At 40.6% G+C, this 23,582-nt stretch overlaps 1 protein-coding gene across 1 annotated transcript in view; it reads right to left on the reverse strand.

The window, feature by feature from the left end:
* The window catches only part of clmna (calmin a), a 92,052-nt gene that overhangs the window by 9,816 nt on the left and 58,654 nt on the right, over window positions 1-23,582 (reverse strand). The window contains exons 2-9 of the mRNA XM_033988424.2: window positions 18,805-18,866; window positions 11,339-11,434; window positions 11,149-11,232; window positions 8,867-8,959; window positions 6,891-7,084; window positions 5,199-5,392; window positions 3,903-3,985; window positions 1,801-3,798 (exon numbers count right to left, since the gene is read on the reverse strand). Of these exons, the coding sequence (XP_033844315.1) occupies window positions 1,801-3,798; window positions 3,903-3,985; window positions 5,199-5,392; window positions 6,891-7,084; window positions 8,867-8,959; window positions 11,149-11,232; window positions 11,339-11,434; window positions 18,805-18,866 (2,804 nt within the window). The remainder of the gene's footprint in view (window positions 1-1,800; window positions 3,799-3,902; window positions 3,986-5,198; window positions 5,393-6,890; window positions 7,085-8,866; window positions 8,960-11,148; window positions 11,233-11,338; window positions 11,435-18,804; window positions 18,867-23,582) is intronic.

The following is a 23,582-nucleotide window of genomic DNA, read 5'->3' on the forward strand; positions in this document are numbered from 1 at the left end:
TATCATCTTCCTCTGGAGTTGGTGGATTTGTTCAGACTCGACACCGAGGATGAAGAATTCAGTGGATTTATTGATTTGGAGTGAGATCCAGAGTAAAATTATAACTTATAACTTGCCTTTAAAGATAAAATGTCTGTTCTTGGTCACTACTTCCTGTTAGTGTCACTACTTCCTGTTAGCGTCACTACTTCCTGTTAGCGTTACTACTTCCTGTCCAATTTTATCTCTGTTTTAGCAGAATCTTGCAAAAATTAATAAATACTGTTAATAGATGCTGTTGTTCTCTATTTTATTCTTATTATTTAACTTGTCTTCAAAGATAAAATGTCTGCTCTTGGTCTCGGATTTTGTAAAATAAATTTCCCCAAAAATGTGACTTATATGTTTTTTTTTCTTCATTATGCCTTTTTTTTTTTTGGGCTGGTGCGACTTATACTCCAGAAAATACAGTCCATAGAGGGAAATTGTGTCGATCAGAAGTGACACCGAGGATGAAGAATTCAGTGGATTTATTGATTTGGAGTGAGATCCAGAGTAAACTTGTTGTTTTTTCTTCTTTATTTATCTGATTAACTGTTAATATCTTACGTTAACAAACCAGACACGTGTTCAGTTCTGTCTGTGCTTCATGGAGCTGAATAAATATAAATGTGTTACGTTAGCGTGATGTACTGATATTCAGCCTGTTGGTCCACATTTTATTATTATTATTACAACTTGACTTTAAAGATAAAATGTCTGTTCTTGGTCTCGGATTTTGGAAAATAAATTTCCCCAAAAATGTGACTTATATGTTTTTTATTCATTATTTTGCATTTTTTCGGTGCGACTTATACTCCAGAGCGACGTATAGTCTGTAAAATATGGTAAAAACATCTTGGACAGATACATTTAATGTCGTACTGTGGAACATTCCAGACATAGCAATAAGAAGGTAGAAATGTTTCATAGTGCAGCATTAAAGTATGTTCTGATAACTGTTCTCTATTTTATTATTATTATTAGAACTTGACTTTAAAGATAAAATGTCTGTTCTTGGTCTTGGATTTTGTAAAATAAATTTCCCCAAAATGTGACTTATACATGTTTTTTTCTTCATTATTTTGCATTTTTAGCTGGTGCGACTTATACTCCAGAGCGACGTATAGTCCAGAAAATACAGTATATCGACTTCACTATTCAACATTTTTGTGGGTCCATATTTATAACGGGTAAATCCTTTTCTTAGCACTAGTCAAGTCTCCTGTTCTCTTATCAGATTTGAGCTGTGGAGAGTTGAATAAATCACTTCTACGACTCATTTTAGACACAAACTCACTACAAAGTGTTTTATTCTGCTATTTATTTATTGACGCTCGTGTTTTTTCACTGTATTGCACATTTGGAATAGTTTTTTGAGGATAATTTCTACTTTAGGATCATTGTGTCAGTGGCAAAAATTAGTTTCAATGCAATTTTATCATTAAATGTTTAGATTTTCTTCAGCAAAATATTGAAAACGTGTTATCGTGACAGGTCTGTGTGCAGCTGACCTCCACGGAGACAGATAACGACGTAATGCCATTCACATCGTCACGGAAACACACGATAAGTTACACAAAGCACTTTTAAAACATGGCATTTATTCCTACTGATTCCACCTTTTAAACTGCGATTCTGCGATAATTAAAATGCTTTTTCTCTGACCTCTTCGTCGTTCGGCGTTGCGGTGCCATGTTCTATGTGCGTTTGTCCTCCATGTGTTTTTACGGCTCAAACAAACCGTGTGAGATTAATAAACTCGTCTGAATCTGAAATTACCTGTCTCACTCCGCTCTTCACCTCCTCTCCGCTCCAGTCTTCTTCAGGCCGGGTGAGCGTCGGCTCGTCTGATAGGTCCAGAGAGGCTGGAGCGGGCTGCAGGGGCGACACGCTCAGGACCGAAGGCCAGCTCTGGACGTCCTCCGCCGGTTCTACGTACGGCGGAACGTCTTTATCGGGATAGAACAAGTCCATAGGCTCCAGATCTACCAGCTCCTCTTTATAGTCTTTATATAAATGAGCTTCAGGTGCGTTGGCAGAGTCATTAGCTATCGGAACAGCATTGCCGTTGGACTTAACTGTATCCGTTGACGTTTCTTGTGTGTTGGGCGCTTCGGTTGCAGAAACAGTCGTGCAAAGTCCTTCTCGTTGATCGCTGAACATCACCTGTTCCGTCTCGTCTGACTCCAGCCCCGATTGTAAATTCGAACAAACCAAGTGATTTTTCAAAACATTTTGCGAAACTATTTCTTCTTGTACATCTTCAATAATTTCCACATATTCGTCCCCGTCTTTTGAGGCCTCAACAACCTCAAATTCCTCATCGAAATGTCCGTTTTTATAATCCGACGTCTCCTCTGAAGCGATCAAGTCGATATTCTCTGTGATGAAACAAGACGCAATCACGCCATCGTTTTCGTCTTCGACCTCTTTACTTTCTGAAACTTTTGCTTGACCGAACTCGTCGCTACCGTAATTTTCCTCCAAATCTGACCCTGACAAACACTGGTCATCGGGTTCACTTGAAATCGATATAAGTGGAATCGTCATGTCCGCAGCAGGTCGCGAATTTGGGGTAGATCCGTCGCCGGTGGTTGGTGCGTTATCACCTTCTTTGTGACGTTTTAAATCACTTTCCTCTTGTCCAAAATGATCTTTATTTCGTATTTCCGCACTTTCAACACTTGCGTCATCTCGCTTAACCGCTTCTCCACCCTCCAAATCTAACTTGGGGCTTTCTTTTTGGACTTTTTTTGAGTCGGTAATTTCATTTTCATTTGACTGGTTTCCATCAACATCAAAATCTGTTACTCTGACGTCCGTTTTATCTTGTTCTTTTGCACTTTCTTTAGCCTGTTCCTCTTTATCCGGATGTTTTGTTGAATCGGTAACTTCTTTTTTACTGTCAGGTACATTCGAATCCCTTGAATCCCCTGAACTTGACTTTTCAGCCTCTACGAAAACCCCAACATTTCCATCAATCTGAGCAACTTCTTCCTGACATCGCTGCTGTTCCGGTTCAACTTCCTGGTTCTCATTTCCCGTTTCTTTCCCTTCTTCTTTTCGCTTCACCTCTTCCTGCGCACTCTCCAGCGAACTCAACGAACAAATCCCCTCGTCGATGCACAATTCGGGCTGCTCTTCCGAAAGCCGATCTTCGCTGGGCGCCAATCCTTCATCGCTATTCGTGATCTCCACCGGCGTCGCGCGGTAAATATCCCACGTCGTTCCGCTGTCGTACAACGAACTGTCACTACGACTTTCGGAAAACTTCTCCGGCGTTACGTTATACTCGCTTTCCATCCAGGAGTCTGGCGAACTCACGGTGGAATCGCCTATCACCGATTCGGGCAGGGCGGAATCTGTTGGGGAATTGCTATCGCGTAGTTCGGAACACTGCAATTCCGAGTTGCTTAGTTCTTCAGTCGTGTCTTTTTGGGGTTCTTCCACGACGTCGCTCGAGTTGTCTTCGGTTTTGTCTTCAGTTTTGTCTTCGGTTTTGTCGTCAGTGCGCGAGGAGTCGGATAAGATTCCTTCGGTGGACCACGATCGCGTAGCAGTTTGTCGGAACGGCGGCGACACGATGCCCCTGTCTTCGGAAACAGACGATATCAGAATTTTAGGTGGAGGCGCGGCGCTGTCCCTTTGAAACATGTACGACCTTTCCCGTACTCTCCCTCCTCTGTGGCTGTTCCTGAAATGTTCCGCATCAGTTTCCCGGAAGTTCAGTCTTCCCATTGAGACGCTGCGCTCGATCACTTGGAGAGGCTCCTCGGGCTGGAACGAAAAAGAGAAAAATGCCGTTGAAAACACAAGTGCGTTTTAAAGTGAAGCCAGTAGGTGGATATGAGTCATGCGAGCGTTATTACTCCTCCTCCTACCTCCTCGATGCCGGGGAAGTGCTCCAGGAACTGAGACACGTACATGATAATGGACTGCTCGTCTGGTGCGTTCAAAGTCACATCTGTAAAAGACAAACACCCTTTTATTTAAGGTTTTAATAGTTTTAAATGGAGAATATTAAACAGGGAGTGAGGGGTGGTTCAAAATACAAAATAATCTTTTAAAGGATTGTAAAAAATGACAGTAAAAATACATTATTAATTAATTATATCTGGATGTTGCGTTGTTTCCTTTTATTATGGCGGTGTCCGAATTTAAAGGGCCCATATTAAACTGTTTAAAAGGCCGTTATTCCTCCATTTTCTGATCTGTTTTAATGTTTCTTCGTCACAAACAGACCTCAAATTTTGTGTTTTGTTTCATTCTCACACGTTTAACACAAAAACCCTGCAGATTTAGGCTGAGTTCTTCTCTCAAACTGAAAAAAAAACACTCTGTTCCACCTTGTGATGTCATCATGTGGTAAAACAGGAAGTGCTCCGCTATGTTTTTAAACTCCACCTTCATTTCTAGAATCATTCAGATCATTTCAGCGTCTGGAATTGCCGATTTATACTAAAACTAAAGGTAAAATGTAGCGTGAAAACTACCACTTGATGACATCACAAGGTGGAACGGAGCATTTTGAGAATCGTAGATTTAGACAGACTAATAATAAAGTGTTACTCAAACAACAAAACACAACTCCAGGTCTGTTTTTGATGAGGTAACAGCATCAGAACACGACTTAAAGCTACAGGAGTCCATTTTCTGTAATATCGGATCTTTAATACTGAAAAACATAAAGGTGGTTTACGTAACATTTATGATAAACCTGCTTGTTTCCATGGAGAATTTCTTAATTTACCTGGTGTGTGCCACAGTACGGTTTATCCATCACGCATGTATTCATTTATGGTATTTTTTAGCAATAAAAACGACACATTCTTACACAGATCTGACCTGTAACAGCAAAACAACAGCGTCTCCGTGGAAACAAGCAGGTGGCCGACGCAAATTTAACACAATGACAAACAATTCTGACTAAAAAAACGCACTGTGACGCCTCTTATTCTACTGCAAAGTGGAACCTGACGCTCAGAGACGTTCGTTTGTGTTTTTCCTCCGAGCAAAGAATATTTTAATCCCAGAAACTCAAACGATTACTCCAGAATCGCGCCTCATAAAATCCTAATTATTTCCGCAGGCGAAATCCAATCATGTTTATGCGGAAACGAGACGGCGTAAACCTCAAACCCGCTCAGACGATATCGATGTAGTCGCAGATATCGTACCCTCGGGCTCCAGGAGTCTCGGGATGCCCAGGCTGTAGTGCGCTATCCGGAAAGCGTCCTCGAGGTTCTCCCTGGGCGTCCGGAGCAGGGCCTTCCTCATGTCCACCAGGCTGGAGTCGATGGACTTAATCACAGCCAGGAACGCCAATCCGCTCGTCCAGCTCTTCCCAAAGTCTTGTACAGCCACTCCATACCTGAGATATACAGAAAAATATATGTTAGACGGACAGAAAGAAATATTTACGTGCAGTGTGTGGGGAAAAATGTTAGAAATTAATAGTAGTGTTGAAACAAGAATCAGAACTGAAAAAAAAAATCACATAAATAGAGTTAAAAACGGGATCTTTTGGAAAACTATACGTACGGAGTTTAAGTCGCACCGAAAAAATGCAGAATTATGAATAAAAAAACATATATAAGTCGCATTTTTGGGGAAATTTATTTTGCAAAATCCAAAACCAAGAACAGACATTTTATCTTTAAAGTCAAGTTGTAATAATAATAGTAATAATAATAAAATAGAGAACAGTTTTCAGAGCATAACTTTAATGCTGCACTATGAAATATTTCTACCTTCTTATTGCTATGTCTGGAATGTTCCACAGTACGACATTAAACGTATCTGTCCAGGATGTTTTTACCATATTTTCCGGACTATACGTCGCTCTGGAGTATAAGTCGCACCGAAAAAATGCAGAATAATGAATAAAAAACCATATATAAGTCGCATTTTTGGGGAAATTTATTTTACAAAATCCGAGACCAAGAACAGACATTTTATCTTTAAAGTCAAGTTATAATAATAATAATAAAATGTGGACCAACAGGCTGAATATCAGTACATCACGCTAACGTCACACATTTATATTTATTCAGCTCCATGAAGCACAGACAGAACTGAACACGTGTCTGGTTTGTTAACGTAAGATATTAACAGTTAATCAGATAAATAAAGAAGAAAAAACAACAAGTTTACTCTGGATCTCACTCCAAATCAATAAATCCACTGAATTCTTCATCCTCGGTGTCGATTCTGAACAAATCCACCAACTCCAGAGGAAGATGAAGCGTTCAGTGTTTGTCTTTGTCTTTTAAATGAGTGTAATGTTGATATTTTAAATGTTGAGTGGTTCAGGAGGAGTAGATACTGGTCCAAGTCTAGAGCCCCTCGCACGACTGTCACTGTGACAAGAACCAACATGTGACTTTATAGATTTGAATCATTTCACATAAAAGTCACATCTGAGGAGAAGTCGCACCAACAACAAACTGTGAACAAAGTGACACTTATCGTCCAGAAAACACAGTACTTCATGTGGTAAAATTAAAGAAACTACACTACTACTACTACTAATATCACATTGTTACAGCCTTTCCAACCACGCACTCATAATCATCACGTACATGGATTCGTACTGGATTAAACCTTAATTAAATCTCTAAAATGCTCCACATTCAGGCTTTATAACACTTTTTTTCCCTCCATTTTATAATCTGTTGACACGTAAAAAAAGGTGTAAATCTGCCGTCACAAAAGCTAAACATCTGCTCCCTGATCCTGTTATTACTAAACAGCTAAAGTCACCTCCAAATCCTAATCTTTCCCGTATCTCCGACTTGTTTAACGTCATAATTTGAGCGACTTTGGGTGCACGCCGCTCCGGTCGTTTAAGTATTCCGGTCCACACTCACTTGCGCGTTCGCCTCTGGACCCACTGCAGCAGTTTCTTGATGGCTCTGCTGTGCTCGCGCAGAGGGTTCGCGGGCGTCTGCCTCTCCTCGGACGGCGTGCTGGAGGACGTGTCCGAGTCCGAGCTGTTGGGAAGAGACGACAGACTGGAACACGACGGGAACTGGCTCCGGATGTTTCCAGTCAGCTCCTTAATCTGGGAAAAATCATTTGGTTACAGATGGTTAGCGCTGCACGGTTGAGTTTTTCTCGCGTACGTTTCTCTGCAGCCTAAATCTGACAGTGCACTTTATAATTTTGGCAGATGAAGCGTCCAGAACCGGCTCGTCTCGAAGGAAATGTTCCACAGTACGGCATTAAACTTAAATATGTTCACGGAGACAAGGACAGGCTGGTACTATGCCAAGTTACGGTTCAGATTTGTCAATAAAATCAATAAGAATGCACATTTTTTCAAGTTTAATACATGTTTTTTCAAGTTTAGTGCACATTTTTCAAGTTTAATGAACATTTTTCAAGTGTGTTGATGTCAGCAGCGTCTTGTACGGCGCTCTACGGCTTTGACCCGGCGCCGTGTCCGTTTGCTACTTTATTTTGGACACGGGAGGGGATTTGGGAATTTTAAACTAAATTAAAATGAACTTAAAATAAACTATTTAACTTTTCTTAACCCGTTTGACTCCTGTGTCTTCTTTAACACATGTTTGGTCCACCGGGTCATAACATCCACGGAATGGGATTAAAATTATATCTATTCGGACAAGCAGGTGACTAAATCAGGGCAAATTACAGGTCAGATCTGTGTCGTGGCTGCCCGTCTTAAAGTACGCGTGTGTTTCAGTGCATCGTTGACCAATAAAACACCTGTGATAGAGTTATTGCAAGATGAAAATAGAGGAAAAGCAATAATATCTCCGCGCAGGCATCAAAAATGTTAAATAAAACCTTTAAGATACATAGAAACTTTTTATATTTACTAATTATTTTTAATATTTGTGATTGAAGTGGTAGTTCAGATCATTTTCCGCTCAGTTGTGTTTGGATAAGTTTATTTCCAAATCTTCTCGTCTTTTCCAGGTTCAAAGTTACGATACAAATTCGTTTCGCACCTGTTTTAATCCGTGTAGAAGCAAAAAACACAAAAGCTGATGTGACAAACTCAATAGTCCAGAACTCGACAGCTCTGGGTCTAATTTCTGATGCAAAGTGAATCTATTCTATTATAAATGACTCTGCACACGACTTTGTTTCAAGCCGTGGACCAGACAAAGATTTACATCAATTATCCAATAAACTGAGGTGAAACGTACAGGCTCAGAACGAAGTACTGCAACTAATACTTCACCTCATCTGGCCTGAAAATACTGCAAATATGAAGTACAGTTGTCCCTCGCAAAGATGGGTCAGAAGAGGAGCAACGCCAGGACGAAGAGGAACAGTCAGAGGAAGAGGCGGGGTCAGAGGAAGAAGAGGCGGGGTCAGAGGAAGAAGAGGCGGGGTCAGAGGAAGAAGAGGAAGAGGCGGGGTCAGAGGAAGAAGAGGCGGGGTCAGAGAAGGAGAGGCGGGGTCAGAGGAAGAAGAGGCGGGGTCAGAGGAAGAAGAGGAAGAGGCGGGGTCAGAGGAAGAAGAGGAAGAGGCGGGGTCAGAGGAAGAAGAGGCGGGGTCGGTTTTTTATCTACGAAGGTTTGAACTTTGAGAGAGTTTAAACGAGAGAGAAATGTGAGAAAATGTTAACGCCTGTGTGAGAAAAGTGTATAAAGTGTGTGGTGAGGGGTTTTACAGACAAAAACAGAGAGAATAATGTAAAAAAATAAAGCTGATACTTTCAGACTTGATTAAAACTATTTCAGTTAAAAAATGAGTCAGTATTTGAGCAGTTTTGACTAGATTTAAGATAAGCAGTCTAACTTTACCGGCTCCTCGTGTGAGATTACAGGAGCCAAAGTCGGAGGAAAAGAGTTTGGAAAATGTGACGTACTTGGAAGAAGAGGATGATGTTCCAGATTAGGCCCAGGATGATGGACGAGTTTCCGTCGGCAACGTCGGCAGCGTCGATGCTCACCAGCTTTACCTGAACAAAAACACACATTTATGAAGCAAAACGCAGTGAATTAGAAAAAAAAAGGTCCTCATTTGATCTGTTTGGGTCGTTTTAGTCCAGGGCGAGTGGTATTTTAGTCTTGGTTAATGTGCGATGTTTTGATGAAGAAAATACTGAAAGTCATTTATGCAACTGACACAAAACCCTAAAGCAAAATTACCCCCAAAAACCTACTCTAAATGTACAATATTGTTAAAAAAAAAATGAGCTGCAGTAAATAAACAGCAGAATGAAACACTAAAGCACAATTTGTATCTGTAATGAGTCATGAAAGTGATTTATTCAAACTTTTACGGGTTAAATCTGATCATATTGACAAAAAATAAACAAAAATGTCCCAGTAGTGCAAAGAAAATGTTCACACGATAAATACAGACCATGAAAATGTTCTGCTCCAGCTTCTATATATTGAAAGATAAGTTGATATTTGATTATTGTGACAGTCCTGATGTAGTGTGATGTTAGAATAGCCCCTCTGTGGTGGTGCTGGTGGTGGTGCACATTTTTATAATCCTTTATCTTTAGGCTGATCTGGACAAGTCTCTAGGTACATTATTCTCACCTGCTGCTCTTTATAGATTGTCCCAGTGGTGGTGGTGTTGGTGTTGGTGGTGTTAGTGCTGGTGTTGGTGGTGCTGGTGTTAGTGCTGGTGTTGGTGGTGCTGGTGTTAGTGCTGGTGTTGGTGGGGCTGGTGATGGTGGTGTTGGTGCAGCTTTATGTAATGCCTTAACTTTAGGCTGATCTACAGAAAGTCTCTGGGTACAGCATTATTCTCACCTCCTGTTTTTTATTGATTGTCCCGGTGGTGTTGGTGCTGGTGGTGTTAGTGCTGGTGGTGGTGCACATTTAGCTAATGCTTTAGCTTGAGTCTGACGTACAGAAAAGTCTCTGGGCACATTATTCTCTGCTGCTCTTTATAGTTTGTCCCAGTGGCATTTCAAAAGGAAAAGGACAAATCTATTTTTACCAAAGACGACGACACGAAACAAACCCCCAAATACAACAAACTCACACTGAATACTCTGGAAATACTCGGGAAATACTCGGGAAATACTCTCTGGAAATACTCTCTGGAAATCCTCTGTGCGCTGTGACCTGCTCAGACTCATTACAGATTTCTCCCCTCGTCAAACATACGGTGTCACTTATGAAGAAAAATGGCGACTTGCTGATTGAAATATCAGTCCACACATGAAACAGACACAAAGAGACTCCGGGTTATTCTCAGAACATCTCAGTGTCACGCAGGTTAAACTGGACCCAAACACAACACAAACACCACCGCACTTCTTAGTCTTAGTGAATTCAGAAAGAGTCTACGTGTCGCTCTTGATGAAACAAATGAAATGAGCATCCAGCAAACGCTCAAAGGACAGAGGAGCACAGAGCGACTCCTGTGGAACCTGCTCAGAATCTCATAAGTGAGACTGTAATTAACGGCAGGTGCGGCTCATTAGCAAATTAACGGGAAAACAAGGAGGCGGCAAACGAAGAACCGGAACAGGCTGGAAACGGAGCTGGACTGAGGAAAAAAAACTCTTCTCTTCTTCAATTTCACCTTTAATTTTACCTCTACACATCCTATTTTACGTAACGACAGTAACGTATTTAAACAGCCCCACGCCTCTGCTCTGAGACGCCGTTTGAATTTACACGAATCATTATCGGTTGCGGAGTTACGGAAAAGGAAAAGTCCACAACCGCGAGTCTGACAGTGACGACATCCGACGCTATGAGGTTAAGTCGGGTTCAAAAATGCAACAGAAAAAGTGTCAAAAAGCAAAACTGCGACACTCGGATCATAAACGACAAATACGGCGTGAGATCGGTGGATGTTTTAGGCCTAAATGTGACCGAAAAACGCCCTTAAATCGACACATAATCGTTCTAAAGTCCCGTTAATGCACAAAACTCACGAGTAACTGAGTAGATTTGACTCGTGGAGGTTTATTATCGTCTGTTACCATGGTGATGATTATCTTTACGCTTTATTTATACCTCATTAACCATTGAACAAAAGCTTAAACAAAGAATTTAATTTATGTCCTAATGAAAGGCTGGGCTGGGATTTAATACGTTTCCTTCTTCCCGCTTCTTTTCGAGCTTAAATAAGACAAAATGTGTGAAATAAATAAATTACTCTTGTGTCTTTACTCACATTTCTCTCTTCCAGAAACGACAGGACCTTGGCGATGTTGTTGAGTCGGAAAATGCGATGGGAGGACTTTTTGAATCCGTGCAGCTGCGAGAGACAAATTTACAAGTGAATTTATGAGCTGTGGAGTCTTAGAAATGATGTTGCTAAAAATAATAAAATGTAAAAGTGGTAAAAATGGTAATAATGGTACCAGTTTGCAGCCTGACAGCTCCTCCAGCAGAGCCAGGAGGACATGTCCATCCTGAATGTCCCGGAACAGATCCTGGACTTCGATGGGAGGATTACACTGGACACAAGAAGAATCACAGACGTTTGAGGATTTACACACTTTATGCAGTTTATTTTACATATTGTTTTATTGTTATTAAGTTTATCCTCATCGTTCCATTGTTTGACGGCAGGTTTGTAGTGATATTATTTAAAAAAAAACATTCTTAAACAGTTTCATTGACACTGTACTGGTGTTAAAACTTGAAAAACTGAACTTTTTCATTTTAAACGCAGGTCCACATTTATTCCTCACTTTCTTTCTGCACTCTGATCCTCCTAATTATTCACCATGATGAGTTTAAAAGAGCTTTTCATAATTTCACAGACCAGAGCGGAGTTTTCCCGTCAATAACAACAACAACAACAGCAGCAGCATGCTAACACAGACTTCCTGATTAACAGACAATAAGAAGCTTTATAATTAGACAGTGAACTTATTTAAACCTCCAGAGCCGTTTATACAATAAATCTGCGCTGGGACCAGACACATTTTGCTCAAATACATGTAAAAAATCAAGTACATGGAGTTTAAGTTCACATTTGTCCTGTAGAGCAGTAATTCTAGTATTGAATATTTATACTAGTTTTATTATTGCTTAGTGCACTGCCCGGCCAAAAAATAAGTCTCCACGTGGATTTAACTCGGCAAACAGGTCGTCTCCTCCTGCAGTCGGTCCAGTCGAGGTTCAGCAGAATGAGGTTCAGCTGACACATGAATAAACTGAGTGAACAGGTTATTACAGCAGAGGAGTTTAGAGAATGAAGACGAGAATGACAGGATTCAGAGAGAGACAGAGAGAGAGAGAGAGAGAGAGAGAGAGAGAGACAGAGAGAGGGAGAGAGAGAGAGAGACAGAGAGAGAGGGAGGGACAGAGAGAGAGAGGGAGAGAGGGAGACAGAGAGAGGGGGAGAGAGAGAGAAAGAGAGAGGGAGAGAGAGACAGAGAGAGAGAGAGGGAGAGAGACAGAGAGAGACAGAGAGAGAGGGAGAGGGACAGAGAGAGGGAGAGAGACAGAGAGAGACAGAGGGAGAGACAGAGAGAGACAGAGAGAGAGGGAGAGACAGAGAGAGGGAGAGAGACAGAGAGAGGGAGAGAGACGGAGAGAGAGAGAGGGAGAGAGAGACAGAGAGAGAGGGAGAGGGACAGAGACAGACAGAGAGACAGAGAGAGACAGAGAGAGAGACAGAGAGAGAGGGAGAGAGACAGAGAGAGAGACAGAGAGAGAGGGAGAGACAGAGAGAGAGGGAGAAGAAGGGAGAGAAAGAGAGAGAAAGAGAAGCAGAGAGAGGGAAAGAGAGGGAGGGAGAGAAAGGTAGGGAGAGGGGAGAGAGAAAGAGAAGCAGAGAGAGAGACAGTGAGAGAGCGGGGGGAGGGAGAGAGAGAGAGAGCGAGAGAAACAGGCAGAGAGATGCACAGAGAGAGACACAGAGAGAAAGAGAGAGAAAGCAGAGAGAGGGGGAGAAACAGAGGCAGAGAGAGAGAGGAAGAGGGAGAGAGAGAGAAATAGAAGCAGAGAGGGAGAGAGAGAGAAAGAGAGAGAGAGGGAGAGACAGAGAGAGAGATGCACAGAAAGAGGGAGCGAGGCAGAGAGAAATAGAAGCAGAGAGAGAGAGACAGAGACGTCATTTTCACACATGTCCTCCACAGAGTCCAGACCTTGACCCCAGTGAGAATCTTTGTGCTGAAGCTTTGAGCAGCGTCAGACTCGACCATCATCAATGAAACAGGAGAAACATTAAAGCAACAACTGGATGGAAATAAATCTGTGACGTTGCAGAAGTGAAATCGGAACAACGACACAGAGAATGTGACGTGATCAAAGATAAAGAACAACCAAATATTAGAGCGTGGGACCTGTTTTTTTTTGGCGGGGCAGTGTGTATCTGGGTTTTTATTTTTGACAACCAAATACAAATCCATGCTGCACCAGTTGAACAGTTCAAAGTTCCTGTGGTGGAACATAAAGTAAAAGCTGTAAAATACTGCACTTAAGTAGGTATCTGTAGTTTACATAAGTACAATTTAAAGTGGATACTTTTTTAGTTTAACTTCAGTACATTTGAGAGCAGTACTCCACTGCATTTAGAGTTTAGTATTTTTTATTGCCTTAAACCTGCTGAAAAGGCTGAGGGTTTAGGTTTAACGTCTTTGTAGTTTTTAAAAATATACCACTAGAAAATCAAGTCCATTGTTTCTGTTGAATTCAACCCAAATCTGTCAAAATCACCACATTTGAAGTTTTTCGATCTGAAAATCTGCGTGAAACTTTTTTTTTACTCTTTAAGCACATTTTTAAATTTTAATACTTTTACTTTGATTTTTTCATGTGATTATTTAACTTTTACTTGAGTTTTTTTTGTTTTTTTTACACTGATATCTGTACTTTTACTAACAAAATCGAGTACTCCTCCCACCATGATTTAAATCCAATACTAGTGATACAGACTCATTGCATTTTACAGCCAAAGTTTTATGTTAAATACTGATCTGTTTTAATAAAATCATCTTAAATCAATAAATCATCGTGTTTTCCAACTCCTCGTTCACTCACACTGTGACTTTAAACACGCCTCACACTCCAGATTTGACCTTTATTATGAAACGAGCGTCTAACATAGATCTAAATTCATCCTGTGCAGACGTTTGTGCTGCGTCCGTCACTGAGGATCACATGACCTGTCAGGGCCTTGACCCTATGAGCCGCAGCCGGACTCTAATGACCCTGATGCTCCAGGAAACAGCCCCATTCATCATCTGCAGAGTTTGAGGAGCCACTGGCAGCTCATTTACATCAAATACAAAGAAAAAGAAGAGCTTAAGTCAGCGAGACGCACGAGTTATTCCACGATCAGGGACTTACCGAGGCCTGGTGTAGTTTCGCCGCAGACCTCCAGGTGTGTCACTGCTTTAGACGCTCAGGTTTGTAGAAAACTGTGTGTTCTGTTTGGTTTATAAATGGTTTAGTCCTGGTTTAGTCCTGGTTTAGTCCTGGTTTAGTCCTGCTTTAGTCCTAATTGGTTTAGATCTGATTTAGTGTTCCCGTCGTCCCTCATTTATCGCGGTTCTTTCACCAGAGGAAGCGTCTGTGCTTAAAAAAGTACTATATTTGTGTCTTGAAGCTAATGCTAAAGCTAACGGACATTTAAACGTATTAGTGATGTTAAAATCGCTCCACAATCGGAATGAGTTTGCACAGAAAAACAATGAGCTTTATGGAAATGCATCTAATGACCTAAAGTCCTTTTGTGTTCTACTTTAACATTTAGATTAGCGTAGCATTAGCATTAGCTTTGAGTTGCAAATACTTACTTTTATAAACACACACGTTTCCTCCGGTTAAGTGCTGAAGTCATCAGTAACTCACTGTCCACTGTCTGATAGTTAAATATTGATTTATTTTAGTAAGACTCAGCTAAATTTTCAGAGAATAAACGGAGCAGAAAGAACCGGAGCTTAGACTGTATTTATAAATGACACTAACACTGTTTGTATTAACCCGCTCTACGTGATCCTGGGTTTATTTTTTATGAGTTATTTTGAGTTTATTTTTTATGATTTAGGGTTTTTTGGGGGGGGGGGTTTGTTTGTTTATTTTATTTTTTTGTTTGTTTGTTTTTTTGAGTAATTTTGAGGGTTTTTATTTTATTTTATTTATTTATTTTTATTATTTTGAGGGTTTTTTTTGTTATTTTGATTTGTTTTAGTTTATTTTCTTTTTTTGTTTTTTTTGCGCTGTATTTTTTTGTTATTTTGAGTTAATTTTTTATTATTTAGGGTTTTTTTGTTTTTTGGGTTTTTTTTTAGTAATTTTTAGGGTTTTTATTTTATTTTATTTATTCATTTTTATTATTTTGAGTTTTTTTGTTAGTTTTATTATTTTTTTGTTTATTTTGTTTATTTTTTTGTTTTTTTGCGTTGTATTTTTTTGGTTATTTTGAGTTTTATTTCTGTTTTTTTAGTCTTAAATGTTCGTATTAACCCTCTACATGATCCTGGGGGTTTTATTTCACTATTGTGTCTGTAAATCAAGATATGAACATTAATAACAGACAAATCAGGTCCTTCTTTCCTCGAGGTCGCTCCTGTTAGCGTTAGCCACAGGTTTGATTGACAGCGTTGCTAAGCGGGAGGGGGCGTTACCTTCAACAGTCTCGCTCCTGATTGGCTCAAGTTATTCCAAATACAGAACTCGGCTCAAATTGGGCCCCTATAAGTGAGTTTGTGTTTAAATTGATGGATTGACAGACTTGATTTTGCTCAAATGCATGAGAAAAAGTTTGTATAGGATCTTTAACGTTGCATAAATTATAAAAAAAAGATCCATATACGCACAAAACATCGGCCTTTTCTAATAATCTAATCCCTAAATTAAGGAAACAGAAGAGGCTTTTCCAGAGATAATTTAAAACCATCTCAGTCTGTCAGATAAGAAAGGCGTAAATTTCCCAACACAACAAAACAAACAAAACAAACGTCTGATTGTCAATTATTGGGTCAGAGTTTTGAAATTGGGCCAAAATGTGAGAGTGAAGAGAAGACAAGCTGCTTTTGTGTGAAACTAAACAAAAGCCTTATCTCAATCCTGTCACCACGACGACACACGGCAAATAAACAAACATGATGTCACAGGTGAGAGAGAACCGGCTCAGGCACATCTGAATCAGAAAAAAAAAAAATAAATTAAATAAAACACATCTGAATCATTAAAAAAAAAAATTAAATAAAACACATCTGAGTCATAAAAAAATGAATTAATTAAATAAAACACATCTGAATCATAAAAAAATAAAAACAATAAATTAAATAAAACACATCTGAATCAGAAAAAAATAAAAAATAATTAAATAAAACACATCTGAATCATAAAAAATAAAAATAAATTAAATGAAACACATCTGAATCATAAAAAAATCAATTAAATAAAACACATCTGAGTCATAAAAAATAAAATAAATAAATAAATAAATAAAAATTAATTAAATAAAACACATCTGAGTCATAAAAACTAAAATAAATAAATAAATAAAAATGAATTAAATAAAACACATCCGAATCATAAAAAAACAAAAAAACAAAAAACACATCTGAATCAGAAAAAAAGGAAAAAAGAAATAAAGAAATACATTTAAAAAAGCTCATTTGAATTATAAAATAGAAAAGAAAAAGAAAACTAAAAACAAAAAACACATTGGATACAGATATCACACATATCAATCAATCTAGAATATTAAAAAGCGCCCGCACTTTTATCACTGGTTCATTGTTTAGATTTGAGAAACTGGTCTCGGATCAGCTCTGCCGATATTTTTCAGGCCGATACTGAACGCAGATTTAAATTATTTTCCCCAAATGATGTAATTTAAAAGTACAACACAGGCACATACACTTTTAAAAGAGCTGTGCAGACATGTTTTGCACTTATTTCTTTGCACTAAAGTGTTAAAATACAGATTTGTGTTTACTCTTCAGGCAAATATCAGCCCGATATATTGGCCAAACGATATATCGGTCCATCTCTAATATACACGAGTCCATTTTGTTCCATATTTACTGTTAAAGTGGGTCACTGTGTCTGAAAATACTTTGTTTAGTCAAAGTTAAGACCTGTGTTTCCTCCTTTAACCTGTTGAATTACAGATTATATTTAAACGTGTCGTCCTGTAGATGCAGTTTAATCCTGTAAATAAACTTGAATCTAAAGCAAAAGTAAAGCCACAGTGTCTCTGATTCATGACTTTTTCATTTTGCTGTTAAACTTTAATTAATTTTACATGAACTCGGAGATTTGGGCCAAAGATTTTTAATAATGACTCCATAAAAAATGACTGTAACAAAACAGCAGTGTTCAGCCTGTACGAGGAGGAGAGGAGGAGGAGGAGAACACCAGTGTTCAGCCTGTACGAGGAGGAGGAGGAGGAGAGGAGGAGGAGGAGGAGGAGGAGAACAGCAGTGTTCAGTCTGTACGAGGAGGAGAGGAGGAGGAGGAGAACACCAGTGTTCAGCCTGTACGAGGAGGAGGAGAGGAGGAGGAGAACAGCAGTGTTCAGCCTGTACGAGGAGGAGGAGAGGAGGAGGAGAGCAGCAGTGTTCAGTCTGTACGAGGAGGAGAAGGAGGAGAGGAGGAGGGGAGGAGGAGAGGAGAAGAACAGCAGTGTTCAGTCTGTACGAGGAGGAGGAGGAGGAGAGGAGGAGGAGAGGAGGAGGAGGAGAGGAGGAGGAGGAGGAGAACAGCAGTGTTCAGCCTGTACGAGGAGGAGAGGAGGAGGAGAGGAGGAGGAGAGGAGGAGGAGGGAAGGAGGGGAGGAGAGGAGGAGGATGACAGCAGTCTTCAGTCTGCACGAGGGACGGGAGAGAGTGGAGAAGAGAAGAAGAGGAGGAGAGGAGGAGGAGGGGTGTCCCGTGGGCACATGCAGCTCCTCGACTGTGGGACAGAGGGACATTTCTAACAGTTACACCTCCTCCAGTGTCTCCTCCTGTGTCTCCTCCTGTGTCTCCTCCTCTGTCTCCTCCTCTGTCTCCTCCAGCGTCTCCTCCAGCGTCTCCTCCAGCGTCTCCTCCTGTGTCTCCTCCTGTGTCTCCTCACATTAGCACTTTACATTCTCATCAAAATTTAATGCTGCTCAGAGCGAACGCACAAACCACATCTATTATTCACACTGCACTGCACAACACAACGCACAATATGAACATCACTTTACATTTATTTTTATGTAAATTTGTAAAACATATTGCAACCAGTGAGAAGTGGATTTAAATGAGTAAAAATTGCACAAAAAATAAATAAATAAAATAAATAATAATAATATTATTAATAATAATAATACAATTTTGAAAATTAAAAAAAAATGTATTCAAGTAATAACTCATGTGTTGTTCTTCCTGGTTCAGTCCCGGTTCAGTCCCGGTTCAGTCCCGGTTCAGTCCCGGTTCAGTCCTGGTTTAGTCCTGGTTTAGTCCTGGTTTAGTCCCAGTTCAGTCCTGGTTCAGTCCTGGTTTAGTCCTGGTTTAGTCCTGGTTCAGTCCCGGTTTAGTCCCGGTTCAGTCCCGGTTCAGTCCTGGTTTAGTCCCAGTTCAGTCTAGGTTTAGTCCTGGTTCAGTCCCGGTTCAGTCCTGGTTCAGTCTCAGTTTGTCCGTGCTGTTCCTCGTCCTCTCGCCGCACACATTCTGTTTTACAGTGCGGGGGGCGGAGCCTGTGTGTTTATGTGCGCACGTGCCTCTGCAGTACTCGGCACACATGAGCGACGCTGTGGCCGGTGTTCAGGCGGAGAGCGGAGGAGCGGTGCATGTTTGGGGTGGAGCAGCTATAAAAGGAACAGTGCGGTGCTTTTCAGATTGTAAATGAAGGTGGAGCGAGTCTGCGGCGAGAACGTGAGAATCTGACTCACCTTCTCCAGATGCAGGTTCATCCATCTGGTAAATGTCCTTTTCTGAACGCTTTCTCTCTCCACTGCAACACACAACACACAACACACAACACACAGGATCGTTAGACATTTAGAAAAATATAAACACCATTTACAATTTAAGGCACGTGTCAAACTCAAGGCCCGGGGGCGAAATACGGCCCGCCACGTCATTTTATGTGGCCCGTGAGAAGGTAAATTAAGGCTTGACTGTCATTTTAAAATAAGTCTATACTGATTTAATATTTGCATCGACAATAAACTAATGAGATTTTCCCAACAAGTGACACAGAAATATTTGCAAATAATCATCCCAAATTGTTCAGGAAGAGGAAAGTTTCTCCAGATAAACTCAAACAAGACTCAAGTCACAGAAACACAGAGAAAGTGTCAGCGTCACCTCCAGTGTCTCTAAAACCTTCAACTCAGGAGAGAAATCTAGAGGTAATAATGAACTTTAACAGACACATCAGATCAGTAACATCTGCAGCTTTTTACATCTAAAAACATGTGAAAAATCAAAGTTAAACTGTCAAACCCAGACTCAGACTTATCCTGCGTTTGTGTCCAGTAGATTAGACGAATTTAACGTCCTGATCACTGGACTCTCCAAACGAGCCACAGAACAGAACATCCAGAACATCCAGAACATCCAGAACATCCAGAACACTGCTGCTCGGGTCAGGACTAGAACCAGGAAGTACGAGCACATGTGTCTCCATGGACCAGCACCAAAGAACATCTCCCACATGAGCCACATGAACCAACTCACATGAGGAGGACTAAACCAAGACTAAACCAGGTCTAAACCAGGACTAAACCAGGACTAAACCAGGTCTAAACCAGGACTAAACCGGGACTAAACCGGGACTAAACCAGGACTAAACCGGGACTAAACCAGGACTAAACCAGGACTAAACCGGGACTAAACCAGGTCTAAATCAGGACTAAACCAGGACCTGTTCAGCTGCATACGACAGAAAGGGTTTTATTCTGCACTTTTCTGTTTTGATATTAATTTTATGATGATTATTTGTGATTATTTATGTTTTGATTTGTGTGATTTTGTGTCTTTCTTATTCTGTAAAACACTTTGAATTACTTTGTGTATGAATTCTGCTTTACAGATAAACTTGCCTTAATAACTGCACTCACATTTTAATAAAAACAGTGTTATTATGTCACCGATACCAACAACACCTCAGGTCACAGCTTCAGGGCCATCACATGACCTCACGTGTCATAAAACCAGACAAGTTACACAGACTCTAACAGCACATGCTTCATATAAACACGACGCCACAGAAGTTACACATTTACAACACGTTAAACCGCCTGAATGAGCCGCCGACCGCGTCCTTGCATTACGTAACCACGACGACCAAGCCACGACGACCAAGCCACGACCCCGAGTCCAAGTCGCCTCAATGTCAAAGCCGTAAAGACGACCACACGAAGTTTAATCAGACATAAACACGTCAGACGGTGATGACTGGAGGAGACACGGTTCAAGGAGTTTGTAGATTTCCTTTAATAACCACTAGGGGCAGTATAAGTCGTGCGTATTTTGGATGTGTTGATTTATACGCACCAGAAGAAACTCATCTCTGTTCACAGCTGTGCAGGTTTTGGCAAGAAAAAATACGCAAAAAGGACAAAGACGACAAAGACAATACTTAAGTTTGAAGCCGATGTGAAAGTATTTTTATTTATATTTTCCTACAACGATAATATAGACGTTTGTTATAAGTTAAAATATTAAAATTGAGGCGGGAGGGAGGTGTTCCGGTGGGAGGAGGACACAGGACACACTGGAGGGGCCGTGTCAAGAGCTGGGGGACGTGTCTGGGGTGAGGGAAGTCTAGGAGTCCCTGATTAAACTGGTGCCCCCTGCTGGCCCCGGATAAGAGGAAGAAAATGGATGGATGGAAAATATTAAATTTGAACACAAAGACGTACGATTTTCATTCAAAATCAAAAACAGTAAGCGACTGAGTGAGGTTTGACTCAACAGCCCGGCGGGTCGACCACGGCGGGGCGTCTGCTGAAATCGACGTCTGGCTCACGGGCCCCTCCCCCCAAATCTGCTCATGTGACGCCTCCTCACGTCACAATCCTCAGATGAACAGAAATCGATATTTTCAATCATCATTCATCGCCAGAGAGTGACCCCCAAGGACCAATAAATACACACACACACACACACCCCAACGCACACACACACATGCACACACACACAGACGCACACACATGCACACACACACAGACACACACACACACACACACACAGAAACACTTAACCTCAGGCCTGTAACGTGTCCAATAAAAAATAAAACGGACAAATGCCATTACCACAACTGCAGATTTAGCAGATTTTAGCAAAGACAGAGACTAAACCAGGACTAAACCAGGACTAAACCAGGACTAAACCAGGACTAAACCAGGACTAAACCAGGTCTAAACCAGGTCTAAACCAGGACTAAACCAGGTCTAAACCAGCTCTAAACCAGGACTAAACCAGGTCTAAACCAGGACTAAACCAGGACTAAACCAGGTCTAAACCAGGTTCTGCTTAGCTGCATGTGAATGAAATGGTTTTATTCTGCACTTTTCTGTTTTGATATTAACTTTACGATGATTATTTGTGATGGTTTATGTTTTGATTTGTGTGATTTTAATGTCTTTCTTATTCTGTAAAACACTTTGAATTACTTTGTGTAGATCTGTGTGTGCAGTTTATACGACACCTCAGGCTGATACTGGTACTGCAGGTAAAAATGTATTATTATTATTATTTTATTTACTGTATTTTCTGGACGATAAGTGTGACTTTGTTCATAGTTTGTCGGGGCGACTTATACTCAGGTGCGACTTACATGTGAAATTATTCAAATCTATACAAACTTTAGACTTGTACCAGCATCTACTCCTCCTGAACCACTGAACATTTAAAATATCAGCATTTCGTCCATTTTGACACTTTTTTCACGAGCGGAGTAAGACGTGTAAGAGGTGGGACGATGTCAAAGTTTAGTTTAACTTTTTGTGTAATTTTAACCATTGAGACAAAAACTAAAATTGAAAACAGCACACATTTGGGGTCAAAATTATAAAATAAAAAAATTTTAAAAAATGTATTTATTTATTTTTGCAGTTGTCGTGTGAAGTTTTGTCTGTGTGGGTTTATTTATTTTAGAATATATGATTTTAACACTAAAGAACAAACTGGATACTGAACTGCTCTCTTTAGGCAGTATTGTAATTTTCAACATAAAACAATAGTATTAGTTTAAAGTGATTGCGATTAACGATATTGTCATAATAATTATTAAACCAAGGCAGTATAATGTCCTCATATGTGGACACCAGGACCTTGTGGAGATCAAATCCAAACTAACACAAACTACATTCAATAGTTTATTTCTCACGGTGTGTTAAATAAGATGGAGATTTTAGGCTCAGGTTTGTCAAATGATGCAGATGTTTGTGTCATAAATGTTCGTGTTTGTCGCTCGTGTTTGTCCTCTGAGTCGTATCTTTTCTCCTTCAGACTCTGCAGATCGGTGGCTCATCTTGTTGCTCTTGTTTTTCAAATCCATAATAATTCCACACATCAGACTTCACCTTCTTCAGTGGAGGATATAAATGTGTGGAGTCACTGGGATCAGGATCCACTGCCCACGAGCCACAGACACAGAAGAAACAAGTGTCACTGCTACGACAGAGCGCCCCCTTGTGGACAAACACCAGAACTAACATCTAAACATTGCGTTGAAACTGAAACATGAGTCAGTCTGGAGCCTTTTTATCATGATTAACAATATTATCGTAAATCGTCCCATCGGACACGTTGCTGAACGAGTTATTTGGATTCACAGAGTCGACAGAGGCTCGTTTCAGTGGCACAGGCCCCTGTTCTGTCGGGAACAGTCTATGCAACGAGAGAAAGAGAGAGAATACCCCCAGTGGTTTGTTATTCAAGACATGTAGCTCTAGAGCTTTGTCAGAGCAGACACAGAACAGGAGGAGGAGGAGGAGGAGAAAGAGAGGGAGGAGGAGGAAGAAGAGGAGGAGGAAGGGGCAATGAGGAAACAAAAGAAAGATGACAAGCCTGGAGGGAGACGTGGGCACAAATCGCTGAAATAAAATATGAACACACGGAAAAGTTTTTAAAAATAGCGTCTGATAACAGAAGATGCCAGAGCAGAGGAAACGCTTCGACTCGGCTTCATTTTTCCTGAAAAATGTACGTTGTTTTGATTCGAAACAAACTGGAGAAGCATAAGATTATAAACACTACTATGACACAAGTAAAATGTGGCACCAGTAAGTTAGAATTTTAACATCCACCTGAAAACTGATGCAGGAAAAGTCTGATTAATCATGTTAGAGCTGAGTGTTGAACAGCATTTTGCAGTTATGTCCTTTTACAGAGTCTAGAGGACTGGGAGGGCATCTGTGGTACTGCACTGAACTGGTTCAAGTCCTATCTAGAAAACAGGGAGCACTTTGTTGAAATTGGAAAATGTGTCTCAGATAAAATGTCCCTGAGCTGTGGGGTGCCCCAGGGTTCAATCCTGGGACCACTGCGCCCTCTAAGCTGCGCACGTGCGCACTGGCGCACTGCTGACACGGTCTCCACGCACTGAAAATCTGAGCTACGCACAACAAAATCGAACCGGAGTTGAAAATAAAATAAACACACAACGATTCATTCTGCGCTATTTTTCAGTGTGAGTCAGTGAGTGTGACCGGGGACG

Source organism: Periophthalmus magnuspinnatus, chromosome 22 (assembly GCF_009829125.3).
Source record: "Periophthalmus magnuspinnatus isolate fPerMag1 chromosome 22, fPerMag1.2.pri, whole genome shotgun sequence".
In the NCBI taxonomy this organism is placed as follows: Eukaryota; Metazoa; Chordata; class Actinopteri; order Gobiiformes; family Gobiidae; genus Periophthalmus; species Periophthalmus magnuspinnatus.